General features: G+C 45.5%; 1 protein-coding gene across 3 annotated transcripts in view; it reads right to left on the bottom strand.

The window, feature by feature from the left end:
- Window positions 1–681: 681 nt before the first annotated feature.
- The window catches only part of LOC138295217 (zinc finger protein with KRAB and SCAN domains 4-like), a 74,167-nt gene continuing 60,170 nt past the window's right edge, over window positions 682–14,678 (bottom strand). For all 3 annotated transcript variants that reach the window (XM_069233392.1, XM_069233393.1, XM_069233391.1), the window contains 3 exons: window positions 11,147–11,266; window positions 8,932–9,042; window positions 682–1,999 (listed from right to left, as the gene is read on the bottom strand). In XM_069233392.1, the coding sequence (XP_069089493.1) occupies window positions 1,260–1,999; window positions 8,932–9,042; window positions 11,147–11,266 (971 nt within the window). In that variant the 3' untranslated portion in view covers window positions 682–1,259. The remainder of the gene's footprint in view (window positions 2,000–8,931; window positions 9,043–11,146; window positions 11,267–14,678) is intronic.

Genomic DNA, 14,678 nt, shown 5'->3' with positions numbered 1-14,678 from the left:
TCTAAAAGTGCCATTTTCAGAATTGTGAGTTAAACCCAACTTTACCATTAAAGAGGGCTTTAAGTGACAATTCTTTAGACACCAAACTCAATATTCCGACTTGCCCCCAAATGACTATTATTAAATGTAATAAGGTAATCCAATGCCATTCTATGGTAAAGGCTATGCACTAGGACATCTGGAATTAGTGACTTGTGTATTTATGGTGCTATTAGGTCCCTGTATCAGAAAGCACAATGAATGTGTATGGCATTACTTGAAAAAATTATTACACAAAGTATAACATAATCTGCAGCAATTTAAACATGCATTGGCAAAGCCAATAAATCAGGTGCTGGCTGTCAACCTTTTGGCTTTCTCAACTCTAGTTTCATTGTTTTCATGGTTTGGGTTTTATCGTTGTGGAATCTTCAGGACCGTTAGTAAATATAAAATAAAATGACTAAAAGTAAACTTTTTTTGCTCTTAAAAAAGTACACACTGCCATGGCAGACCCTGGCACTGAAGGAAATTACTTTGAGTGCAGATGTGCTCCTTGTGAAAGAAGAGAACACTATCATTTACAGATAAGTTAGCCAATGGCTGAAGTGGGCTGTCCCATTGCCCAATGATGTAGGCTGTAGTGGGTGGAAGGAAAATATGAATGACACACGAACATACCTATTGATTAAGACGGATGGCTGATGGTCACCATAAGTATTTTATAGTTTCAGTAAAATCGAAAGGTCTTGACTAACGCCAGACCTAAATATGTAATATATAGAGTGTAAGACCGGCTGCACACAGTGTATGGCAGGCTGCTGCAAAATGATTCATTGTTTACATGCTTACAGTGCTTTAAACGTTATATTTTTAGTAATGTGCAAACAGGGTATAACTAGGGAAAACTTTTTCGGATGTTTCAATTTAAAGGACAGATTCCACAACTGGTAACAGCCTTATGTACCTCTCAACAAGAATAACTCTTAGAAATGCCACCGATTTGAAGATTCATGGTGTCAAAGAAATATGTGCATGTCCCTCAGCTGCAAACATAAGACTCCGGATTATTAACTACTTTACTACTAAATTAAATCCTAAAGAGAAGCATGCCAAGAGAAATGACAGTCAATAAAATGACATGCCACAAAAATGATCACACACTTCTATTTGGCATCACAAGCTCAGAAAAAATATATGGGTACTGCTGTGAATACCAGCATCACTTAGTCAACATTACAAAGGGCCCCAAGTAACTGGCTAAGCTGCACTCTGGAGGTTTACAGTCTCTCAAAGTCCACAGGTGACATTTCCAATCGAACGTCCATAATATCAAGCGATACGTCTTGTAAGGGAGCTTGTGAAACCTGGAGACTATTGCATGTTCCATGACTTTTGCCTTGTTTCTGAACATTTTGCTTTTCTCCTGAGTGTGTTTTAATGTGCTGACTGAGATGGGAGTTCCTCCTGAAGCACTTCCCACATACACTGCATTTATAAGGCCTCTCTCCGGTGTGTGTCCTCTGGTGGAGGTTACGGGACACTTTGTGACTGAAGCGCTTTTCGCAGAAGGTGCACTGAAATGGCCGCTCGCCCGTGTGAGTTGTCTGGTGCTGGTTTAAGTTTGATTTGTGGCTGAAGCCCTTATCGCACTGGGCGCATTTATAAGGCTTCTCTCCTGTGTGTGTCCTTTGGTGGATTATAAGGTTGGACTTCTTGCCAAAGCTTTTCTGACAGTCTTTGCATTTGTATGGCTTCTCCTCATGGGTGACGGCTCTGGGTACCACAGGTGCAGCAAACACATCAAAGCCTGCCCCACATCCTGAGAAGGCACTCTGTCTGTCAGCACACAGTTTGGCTGCCGTTCTTCTCAACTGACTGGGCTTATGCAAGAAACTGCCACTACTGAAGAGCTGAACATTTTCTCTTGTCGTTTTCAACAAAGACTCAAATTCTTTTAACTGCTCGGCAGACCTTCTGGCAAACCTGTCTTCAAACTTTGTTGTCAAGGACCCAGCATCTGTGGAGTGAAAATTAGAGTGATTAGGGAAACCACCATGTGCTATTAACAAAGACATTTTAAAAGTAGATGTGGTCACCGCATTGATTCAGGTACCAATCTTAAATAAGGGGGTTTCAGTTCAAACAAAATATTGCTCATCCAATCCTACTGGTGAAGTTGCATGACAGCATCAGATCAAGGAAGAGTAGAGGCAGCTCTGGAGTGTGAACAGGTTACCCTTTTGTGCACTGTTCTCCCAGCACGGTGCTCCCTATGCATCTGAGAATGTATTCATTTTCAAAGATTCACTAACCACTCAACAAGGTGCAGATAGCTTCCCCCCCTCTCACCTACCGCTGTCTGTCCCCAACACGTTCCCCCGCTCGTTCGCCTCTCGAACTCCTTTCCTCTCCTTATTCCCCTGCCTCCCCCCATCCTCTTCCTTCTCCATCTCTCTCCCTACCTGATCCAGCTGTAACCCAATGGTTTCTGCTACACAACAGATCTCATGGGTCAAGGGGGAGATAGGATAAGAGTTGTGTGCTATTAATCTGTCCCCCAGAATACTAGGTGCACCCTACCTCCTGTGCATCTAAATGCAATCCGAATGAAGGGCAGTTGATGGTAGAAGAGGGACATATTCTATTTCCATAATGGAAAGCAATTAGCATAATTATTTTAAAGATCAGCCTATGTTACTCAAGCTAGGGTTCACCTTTCAGTACTTTCAGAAAATGCAGATCAATGCACCAGCCAAACATCATCGGTACGTGCATCGAATCATGAAAGGTGTGCTGTGTGGTAAGGTATTTGTTTTAGAAAAGTGAAAGTGGGCACAGTTACAGAGCAGAAGTAGAAACCTAGATGGTAGTCTGGCCAAAAGGTGAAGGATCACACAGCTGTTTCGAAGACACAAGAGACCTTCAGGTGCAGGCAAAATAAAGGATGCCTAAAGGACTCCATAGGAAAGTAGTTTCACCTCCTCTGTCCAATCTACGAGAACATAGGAACTCAAAGTGACAGTAAACGGGACAGTTCTGCCACCAGTAGAAAATCTGTCAAGTGTTTGGTCCACATTGTCTAAGGCAGTATTAATACTTGGTACATTAAAGGGAACCACCGGGCCTTGGTGCACGAAGACAATCTCAAAATCCAACTAATGACAAATCATCTAATTCGGGGGCAAACCCCAGACTGAAGCAGAGATAGAGAATTGTAACTTGCAAATTCTTTATTGTTTTGGTTAAAAAGCCATACAATAATTAAAAACAATGTAAGGAGTAATAGCCTAAAAAGTATACAATCTGGAACAAAACAAACTTTGTAATATCAGAGAGGGAAAAGAAATGTTAATAAGGAAAATATTACATACTCAGTAAGCATCTGCTCGTGGCATACAGTGCTGTAGATTCACACGCTCTGCATACTCCTCCCATCTAGTGTTGGGTTTGGAGTGATGCAAGTGTTTTTTAATCGAAGTAGCATTTTCAAGTCAGGGGATCGAGTGACTCCTCCTTTTAAGTGATATTGCGCATGGGCATCAACTCCTTTGTTAGACTGTTTTCCCGCAGGCAGGTGAGAAAAGGAGTGTAGAAGAAGTATAAAGAAAGCTGTCCATGCAAATGTAGCTACATATGCACAACTATATACAAGTATAAAGTAACTGGAAAGGCCACAGGTGTCCGGGGAGGAGGGAGGGTGCCACGAAGAGATGCTTACCTGGTAAGCAACGTTTTCCATTCAATGGCATGTGCGGCTGTAGATACCCATTCTCTGCATAGACTGTAAAGCAGCCCCTCCATAGAAGCTGTGGCTAGCAGTTGACTGGAAAAGTGTTTGTAGCATTGCTTGGCCTACAATGGCTTGCTGGTGTGCTAGTACGTCCACACAATAATGTTTTGTAAATATCTGTGGTGTAGACCATGTAGCTACCTTACAGATGTCAGTATAGGTATGTTTCCAAGGAAAGCCACCAAGAGTGACTCCTTTTTTACTAGTAGAGTGGGCTCTAGGAGTGACAGGTAGTTGTTTCCATACTTTATCATAACAAGTTTGTATACATTTGATTATCCATCTAGCTATGCTATTTTTTGATGCTGGGTTGCCTTTGTGCAAAGCTACAAAGAGCTGTTTAGTTTTTCTAAAGTCTTTGATTCTGTCAATGTAAAACATCGATGCACGTTTAACATCGAAAGTGTGGAAGGCTCTTTCTGTGGAACGAAGCCTGGTAGTTCAATGGATTGGTTGATATGGAATTGGGAAACCACTTTAGGAAGGAACTTCGGATTTGTGCGAAGGACCACCTTGTCTCTATGAATATGGAAGAAAGGTTCTTCCAAGGTTAGGGCCAACAATCTGCTGCCCTCTTTTGAGGTGCTCATCTGGGGGAAACTGAAGGAGCTCCTCCATCTCATCCCAGTGAGCCCGGTCCTATCTGGCTAGCAAGGCCTGTGAATCAGCGATACACCAATAACTGGCTCCCTGAATGGCCACCCTTTTGCCGGCAGCATCCTGCTTTTTCTCTCCTTGTCTGGAGGAGAAGAGTCTCCTGTGGCCTGACTGTTGGCCCATTTCTGTGCAGTGATGGCCCCTACAGAGTCTGGAGGGACCTGGGGCCTGATGTACAGCAGGGTCAGATGGAGCAGGCTTATATTTATTTTCTACTCTAGAGCTGGTAACACCAGAAAGGAGAGGTTCTTGCATGCCAGGGAACATGAGGAGAAACTGGATATCCCTAAGTGTGGATGTAAGGGTATAGATCAGGAAATCCTGTTCGATGGGGTCCCTGTGTAGCCCAACATTATGGAGGGTAGCTGCCTGAGCTACTACCTGCTGGTAGGGTGTAATTTCCTCTAGTGGGGAGGGTTGTATGGGGTACAAATCTGGGTCAGGACTTACCATGGGATCAGGGTCACATGTTTCTCATGGATTTGGGTCCTGCTGTGTCCCACCCAAATCTTCTCCAGTATAAACAGGGGAACCCTGAGTTGTCAGATCTCCTGCAGTAGGTGAGGCAGGTGATGAGGGGAGGTGGGTTGGAGGAGAAGCAGAGAGTGGCACAGTTGAACATCCATTGTCTCCAAAATAGGTTTAACAGGTAATGGTGTGGCTGACGACTGGGTGGAGCCTTTCTGATCCAAAGGTGTTGGCTACCTTGTTTATGGCATTTAAGTTTTTGGTTGGTGTCCTTTTGTCAGCACCGAAGCAGAGGTGGAAGCTGGTTGGCTCGAAGTCAAAGTACTCGGTGCCGAAGACCAGATCAAGATGGCAAGATGGAGGTCAATTCCAAAGACAATGTTTTGGTCTTGGCTGAGGGCGGGGCAGCCAAAGCAGTTTTTTTTTTGAGCCAGCCGTGGCCTGGTGACAGTGACAGTCCGACGACGTCTGTAAGGCGCTTTTAAGCAGTCTTAGGGTGGTCAGGAGGGGCCATGGTACTCATGGTTTGCGGTGAGATCATCTCGTGGCTTTTGATGTCTGACTGGATGTTGGAGTCCTGGATCAAAATGGCCTCCTCTTGATCTGGCTGCTCCTGGGCGTGCTCCTCCCCAAAGATCTCTGAAGTGTCGTCTGGAGTCTTATGCACCATCTCCAGTAGTTCAGCTCTTCGGGCCCGAAGGATCTTCTTCGACCGGAAGGATTTGCAGGAGTCACAAGTAGCTTCTTGGTGGTTGGGGGAGAGACACAGGTCACACACCAGATATTAGACGGTGTGGAGAAATTGTGTGGCACTGAGGGCAGAAATGAAATGGCATCTGTTCCTTCAACACAGCACACTGGTCGGTGCCACGTGGCGAGGTAGGCCTGAACGGGCAAGGAACCCATGGAGGGTGAGCAGTCAGTGCTCAATCCGACGAGTTGAGACGAGCACCACCGAACTCAGTTGGACAGACCACTGCTGCATCCACTTCTCCTACCAAAAACCAGTCACTCACCACCATCGCACACAACCCCCCGACGCAACTGGAGCAAAATATCAATGGATCAACTGATCTCCACTCTCGCCCGGGCCCCACCCCCTGGGAACCCGGACCCCAACATAGTCACCACGAGCCTGCATCGCTGGATAGAAGATTGCGCCAACACCCTTCGCACCGCTCAAAAAAAAAAAAAACACCTCCCACAGAATCAAGGCCAGCTGGTTCACCCCAGAACTACAGGAATCCAAACGGCTATGTCACAGAATGGAAAAAACCTGGCAACTTGACCCTACCAACTCCAGCCACATTGCTTTCAAGGATGCCCTACGCAAACATCACCAACTGATCCGCACCACCAAAAGGACCCACTTCAAAAACCACATCAACGCCAACGCTCACAACAGTAAAGAGCTCTTCGGCATCGTCAATGAGCTCTCCACCCCCAGGACCTGCTCCAACGAACCCCTGCCATTACAGGAGTTCTGCAACTCACTGGCAACCCACTTTCGTCTAAAGATAGAAGAAATCCACAATAGCTTCAAACCCCAGACCCACCAGCTGACTACAAACACCCAAGAACCCAACGCTCCAAGCAACACCCACCTCATCCACACCTGGACCCCCATCAACATAGAGGACACCGCCACCACCATGGCCTCCATCCACTCCGGATCACCATCAGACCCCTGCCCACACCATATCTTCAATAAGGCAAACATCATCATCACCCCCCACCTCTGCAAAACCATCAACAGCTCCTTCGAGTCAGCCACCTTTCCAGAAAGATGGAAGCACGCAGAAATCAACGCCCTGCTAAAGAAACCAAAGGCAGACCCAGACGACCCCAAGAACTACCGGCCGATCTCCCTCCTCCCCTTCCCAGCCAATGTCATGGAAAAAATTGTAAACAGCCAACTATACCGGTTCCTGGAAGACAGCAAGGTACTCAAGGATCTTCGCTCAGCCCCACGCTCTTCAACGTTTACATGGCCCCCCTCGCCAACATCGCACGAACCCACCACATCAACATAGTTTCCTACACAGACGACACTCAGCTCATCCTTTCACTCACGAAAGACCCTACAACTGCAAAGAACAACCTCCACAACGGACTTCACGCCATCGCCAGCTGGATGGAATCAAGCCACCTCAAGTTAAACACAGACAAGACAGAAATCCTCATCTTTGGCACCAACCCCTCAACTTGGAATGACTCCTGGTGGCCCACCTTCCTAGAAACCGCGCCCTCACCCACCACCCACACTCAGCATGACTCAGCAGGTCAATGCCATCTCCTCTTCCTGCTAAAACACTCTCCGCATGCTCTGCAAAATCTTCAAGTGGATTCCCGGCGAAATCAGGAAAACTGTCACCCACGCCCTGGTCAGCAGCCGATTGGACTACGGAAACGCCCTATATGCAGGAATAACAACCAAACTCCTAACAAAACTGCAAAGAATCCAGAACGCATCTGCCTGCCTCATTCTGGACATCCCCCCCACCTCAGAGACCTTCACTGGCTACCAGTGTCAAAGAGGATCACCTTCAAACTCCTCATCCATGCACACAGGTCCCTCCACAACACAGGACCAATCTACCTCAACAACAGACTCACCTTCCACACCCCCACCCGCAATCTTCGCTCCGCCAGCCTCGCCATCGCCTCCATCCCCCGCATCCGCCGCACCACCGCCGGAGGAAGATCCTTCTCTCACCTAGCCGCCAAGACCTGGAACTCCCTACCACTCCACCTTCGCCAGACCCAAGACCTCTTGACATTCAGGAAACGTCTCAAGACATGGCTCTACGATTAGTGCGCTCTATAAATCATTGATTGATTGAGCGCGAAGATGGAAATATGCGACTGAGAAACAATACTGTCAATAAGGAAGAAGATGGAAAGAAAGGTTTTGAGCCGGAGAAAGTCAAAAGACGGAGCGAAGATACACACATCTGTACCTGACACAGGAGAGAAACCAATCTAACAAAGGAGTCGATGCCCATTAACAATATCACCCAGAAGGAGGAGTCACTCAATCCAGTGACTCGAAAATGTTTCTTCAAAGAAAAACTTGCAACATTCTGAACCCAACAACAGATGGCAGAAGTATGCAGAGCACGCGTATCTACACCCACACATGCCATCAAACATAAACGTTTCATCATGACAGTGTATCCATAAATCAAACCTTGGACCGTCTGATAAGCAAGTGTCATACCTGTTCTTTAACATATGCCTGAAGCTTCTCTAGATGTCCTGATCCCATAATACCTAAACAGGATTAGCAATGTCATTCACTGCCTCCCTGTTTTTCTGAAAAAGAAAAAGCATTAAGAGGAAGATGTTTTCTACCCCCCAGTCACAATCACAAACCTCTTGATTGCTCCCTGGACTGTCCCACTTTGCAGTGTAGGTGCAGACTAAAGTGTACCAAGCCTAAACCTGATACACAATGCCCAACACTGATAGGAGTCAAATTCCATAATCCTCTTGGTTGATAGAACCCTATAATTAGAGAACTATTAATCTGGAGAGATGCTTTTAGGTGGCTACACCAGGAACTGTCCCTGATCACTCTAACTATGCCTGCATCTGTACATTTTTGTGTGTGAATTAATATGTGGCCTAAAGCAAAACCTAACCAGCCACAGTGCAATGACGTCAACTGTGTAGTTCAGGCCAGGTTCGAAAGAGAATGCTTCAAGAGACGTTGTTGGGCCCAATCTAGAAAGAACGCTAAAAACAATCCTCGCTCTTGTCTTTTGATATCAATAGGATTAATATGCCCCAACCACTCCACTTTGTGAATGGAAGCACCAAAGACCTTCTCTCTATTGACCTGCAGTATTGAACGTAGGGATTTGTAAATGAGTTTATGATTGCACCTTATGACACAGCCAACATTCTTGCTTAAGGTACACGCCACTTTTTCCCTCTGATGGTCCCGGATAGGTTATGGTCTTGCCTGATAACCAAAATGTCAAAGTACCACTTATTCTTAGAAAAGGACATTCACTGTATGGGATTCTTACCAGTGGTGGGGCTTGCAATGTTCTGCCTCCCAGGATCCTTCTCGTCATTCTCACATGGATCTTCCATCTCCTTTATCCAAAGAGAGAGGCTGGGATGGAAAACTGGGCAACCTAATGTAGTGAAAGAAGCCATGTTACCATTGCCATTTCTCTGACTAGGTCTGCAGAATCTATGGTTAGGGCACTTGCTGTGGTGCTGCCACTTCCTAAACCCTCAACAAGTCAATGTGAGAACAATGACAATTAAGGAACAGCACACAAGCGAAAAAAGTAAACACAGATCCACAGAACAATTTCAAAATTCAAGAAAACGTTGACTCAATAACATGCTGGTCCTTTGAAAATGGAGGCCCTTACCTTGTAACCTCATTATACTGAAGAACAAGCTAACAAGAGAAAGCAGCCTATCGTCTCTCAATAGGCCATGCAATGTTCTGCCACAATGAAAACTTACTCTGAGACATTGTGTTCCAATGAGTGACTAACACGACAGGGAAGGGCAATTTTTAGCGTTTAGTAATGACTCATGTTAAACTTATTGAATAAGAAGGCATGGGAAGAGTGTGAGGTGCAAGGGAAGACATGCATTAATAATGATTGTTACATTTGGTCTTTGCTCTCTCTCTGTCACAACTAGTTGAAACTTGCCTGCAAAAGAAACAGCCCTGGAATAATTTGAAATGTTTCTGTTTTTAAATGCTTGCATGTAAGCCCATGTCTCTGTGCCACCACTCATCCCCGCATGTGTTTTCTGTCACCTCTGATGGATCACGGTTTTAAATGAGGGAGGAAAGCATTCAGAGGGCGATGAATCAGTTCAGGGTTGTTCTTCCTTATTCATTTATCTTGTTCTTGCATCTTGGTCTGCGAGCTTAATCTACTGGTCCAAACTTGTTTGGAGGGGAGACAACACAGGCCAGACAAGGGTTTGATCAAATGGGTGTTATCAGAACATCTTGGACAAAAGCAAATCTCTGCATCATTAACCTGCCTTTGTAAATCCAAAGAAGCTACTTTAGCTTTGGTGGAATAAAAATCAAATCTAGATGAAGATGAACCCCTTTCGTATATTCGTATAGGCATCCTCCAAGGGTTAACAGGGCATGTGTAACGAAAAGCAGTGACAAGATGTGAGATCTGCCCTGGAGAGCAGGCTCGCTGCTTCCCTCTGGCACCAGCAGCAGCAGACTTTCAAGAAATGGCAGCACTTCCAATGCATCAAGCGGCAGGTGCCTGGCTCCAATGCCAGATCTGGCAACTGGTGTACCGCAGAGCTTCTCTCTCCCTTGTCCACCAGCACGGAAACCTGCTGCATGCATGCCTGTGGCAGGCATGGCGACCCAGAATATAGGGGCTGTCTAGGCTGCTCTGCAACTAAAAGCTTTCAGGCTGTACTCTCCCCCCAAAGCATGTGTTTGCCTTTTTCCACAACACTCAGCGTTGAGTATTTTACATTGTGCCTGGCACCCTCATACCAAACTGCTGCAGCACTTCCTACAACTGCGCTGCCTGCCACTCCCATGGCTGGTGTGGGTTACATCAGCTGCCTCTCCTAGCGGAGGGACATCTCACGTCCTCTCCCAATGCCTCAAAAAGGAATGCGCCCTTGTGTAACCTAACAGGTGCTCATGTAAAGGTATCAAATAACTTTGGGTCTAAAACTGCAAAAAAAAACTCAAACAAAGCAAAACAAAAGAAGCATGGGGGAGGAGGGTGAGAGCAGCAACAACGGACAAGTGGATGGGGGTCAGCAACACCAGGGAGGTGCGGGACTGGAAGGATGAAGCAAAAGCACAAGGGACAATGAGAGGAGGGGACAAGCAACAAGAGGATGAAACAGGAGACTGATTGCAGCCATGAACTATTTGAGAGTGCATGTCCAAAAGGACATTTGTTTTTAAAAAAGTACATGCAGGAGCTTGCGACCGGGGGAAGCACACTGTCTGCAGATAAGAAGCTGTACTAGGTCCATACTCGATGGCAGGGACAGACACCAGAAGTGCCTGGAGGAAGCAGGGAGAGGAAGCACTGACCGATCAAATGCAAGGAAACAAGAGTAATGTGGGCTCCATCCAATGGTAAGTAATGGCCGGGTTCTAAGCATGTTTTTAAAGTTAACAATACATTTTGCTGACAGCGCATGTCGTCTCAGGAGTAACCTAAAAATGAAAAACATTCAACTGGGCCAACTACAGATAAGAGTATACATACTCACTTTGGGAGGTGTTATTAGTGCCCTGGATTCCTTCTTCTTCCGGCTGCTCCCTCCGATCCTGCAAGATAGGGTCACACACGTTTTGAGCTCTTACAGTGATGCTTGGTCTAAGAGGAGTGCCTGTGGTTTCAAAAGAAAAATACAACAATGAACTTTCAGAAGACACAGCTGAAGCAGCCAGGTAAGTTAATTGGAATGTGGGTAATAATTTGAATGGTGGAGTGGGCCACTCACTTTAATCTAATGTGGTTAGTGTCAGGGGACTGCTAGTGTGAACCACTTTGAATGCGGATACTTTAATATGGATTTCTAACACGTCTATGGCAAATCATAGGCATACATGTAGAAGCCTTGCATTACTTCAGAACAAAAACAACCACTTTAACAAAACTTTAATGCATTCCCGTGCAATTCAATGCAATTCAGCTAAATCTTTATACTATCTGCATGGGTATGTACACTCTTCCGGGTATGCCTCAAGATTTAATTATCCCATTTCCATGCCAGTTCAAGGCTTAAAAAGGAAAAGGTGTGGGAATACCAGATTTATGAAGTAATCCCTTACAAGCCAGGGATCCCTTGGCTTTGCTAAAGAGATAAAGGGCATATTTGCTTACACTGGAGATGGAAGGGGACACCTAGAGGGCTTGATATGAGTACTGGAAGCTCACAGAGAGCCAGCAGAAACAAAATGGTAGGAGGACAGTTCCCCTGGTGCTAGATGTCAGCAGGACAGATGCGGCACACCACTTGCCACTGGAGGTCAGGGGGAGGACCACTGGAAATTCACAGACATCCACTTAATAAAAGTGAAGGGGATTGATGGCACCCTGACTCACTCAAATGAGGAGCCGCAGTATGAGAAAGGGCCTGTGGGAGTCAGCTGTTGGGGCTAAAGGACAGGCCTAGCCAACTATTGGGAGCTGTGCAAATGGAGGACACTTGCATGGTGGGGAAGCGCGAGAGGAAATACAAATAGGATTTATTTGGCTTATGGCCATAAGTCAGCTGATGTCAGACATAAATGAAACCTACACAATGTCAGGCACAGCCAGAGGCCAGAAAGAGATGATGTAGGTCCTGGAACCCATTTTGAAAAAATGCGGAAGCTATGGAAGCAAAGTGGAAGCAGTGGATTCTAGGACATAAAAAGTGGATTGTGCCGTGCAGAAGATGGATGTTAAGATGGAAGGCGTGGAAGATTGGGGTCGGTGAAATAGATGTGAGCATGAAGGAACATGACATTTAGCAAACAATAGCAAGCTCTGTGCTTTCCTGCAGCTGCAACCCTGGAATGGCAGCCGTGGAGGTGATGTGTTCTTTTTTTCAACAACTCCTAGTTGACCCTCTAAGAGAGGAGAACCTGGTTCAAGGCTGAAAACAATGCTAGGATTTTTGACAGTGGAACTATTATGGTTACTCTTGGAGTACCAGACTTCAGGGAGGATGGCTAGAACAAAGAAGTACCTCCAAGTGGGGGAGAAAATCTAATTTTTACCATACTCCAGTGGATCAATGGTGCAGAGGCAACAGCTGCAGGCACTACACAGCAGGTACAGATACTACACACAGACTACAGATGCCTAGGCATGTCTGCAGCAGGCTGTGTCCCGATCAAATTTAAGATATAGCAAAATGGGAAAACATACGTCTTCACTGAGGTAGCAGTAGGATCACATTTTGAAACCTAATCTTCAATGAGAGGAGCCTTTCTCTGGATTAGCGGTTGAAAGTGACCCCTTGCGCACATCGTTTGATGTGACCCGCTGAGCTTGTTTTATAAAGACAGACTTAGAAATGGGGTTTCTGGTTGGCTAGGGTATGCACGTAAGCCAGGCAGAATCCACTATTCAAGTCAGGACGAGGGAGTTAAGCACCGTAGATAAACCCTGCTCACCCCCTTGGTAGCTTGTCACAAGCAGTCAGGCTTATCCCAAAGAACTGCCACCAGAGATAAGGGTGGATGAACGCACACCACCAGAATCTGCGAGGAGACCTTGTTGGGTCCCCCGCTCCTACCGCAGTAAGGGCAGCGGTCCGCTATTGCATGAGCCGCTTCCGGGCAAGGCAGATTGCCGCTAAGACATCCAGTAACATTGCAGCACGTCGGGGACCCTCCTGGACTGCTGAGTACAAAGACCAGACCTCCCCTAGCCTATGGTGGGGCAGCTGCTTCCCGCTACTCTTCCTGTGTTGCCGGGCTGCCCATGTAGGGGAGGGGGAGGGTTAAACGAGCCCTTTGTGCGAGGACAGGGCACAGCCTTTACAGATGCAGGTGTGCCAGCCTCTACCTCTCCTAGCCCAGGAAGAGCATTTAATATGCAAATCCACCCTTGTGACATCTCCACCCTCCCAGTGTGAGACTTGGATTGGAGGTAAACTGCAAAACATCAGTCATAAGCACAGAGAAATGCTCACATTCTTAAAGAGGCACTTCTATAATGGTAATAAAAATCCACCTAGCCCAGTAAGCAGCATTTCTCACTCAGGCCTCAAAAAATCATACAATTTTTGCTAGACCTGCAGGTATGTAATGTACTTGACCCAAAAACAGGTCACAAATTGTGTGATCCTAGGCAAATAGTGTTACAGTTGCCTTTTTCTTCATTCTCACATATGAGTGCACCTTCAAATATGTGAGTTCAACATTGATGCTGTATAAAAAAATCCTCTTTTGTTTGATTAAATACGTGGATAATAAATCCAGCCCACATTTAGGGTACACATGATCCCTGCATGACTTGCCTCTTAGTTGACTAATAGCTTTGCCCTCAGGGCAGGAGTGTTTCTCAGTTTATGTTTAAACACTCACTTTTAATAAATATATTACTAAAGCATGATATGGTAGTGCACTGTCATTTACAGACAGTACATTTCCAAGAAGTGTCCAAAAACCTTCCCACTAACTTGCAGCTTTACTGATAAAACTATATAGTGTATTAAGAATAATCTGTGCAAATTGTGTTTCAGAAAACATTTATCTTTTGCACATCACCAAGTAAAGTGTTCTGACTTTTTTTTCATTCTATTAAATATTTTTTCATCACACAGAAGTAGAATAAAATGGTCTTTCACAGCTACTGAAATGTATTTTGAAATGTTTGTAAAGTTGACTTAGTTATATAACTGTTGTGTGTTAGGAAGAACCCGATACCAAAAGCCTTTCATTTCACATAGGTCAGATAGTTCACTTTACAAAATCCTGGAACTCTGCAGTCACAAGGAAACGTATTTGCATTGCAAGACAAACTGACTTTTGAGCTCTGTCCCTGAACACAGAGCAAATGTGACAAGAATAAGATTTAGAGGCATCTTAATTGCTAATTCAGTTTCTAACTGAACAGAACACCTGCTCTTCGTCCACTCGCCAGAAGGGTCGAGTGGAATTTAAAAATAGCACAACCTCATAAAATAAAACTTGCCATAGCGAGTGGTCGAGTAGATTTTCCAAGCCCTGTCACTACCATTCCAGCCATACCAAACATGCCTACGCTACCCCTCATAGATCAGACAATACCACTTAGACATATGT

Source organism: Pleurodeles waltl, chromosome 5 (genome assembly GCF_031143425.1).
Source record: "Pleurodeles waltl isolate 20211129_DDA chromosome 5, aPleWal1.hap1.20221129, whole genome shotgun sequence".
Lineage (NCBI taxonomy): Eukaryota > Metazoa > Chordata > Amphibia > Caudata > Salamandridae > Pleurodeles > Pleurodeles waltl.
This window is presented reverse-complemented; position numbering and strand designations above follow the sequence as displayed.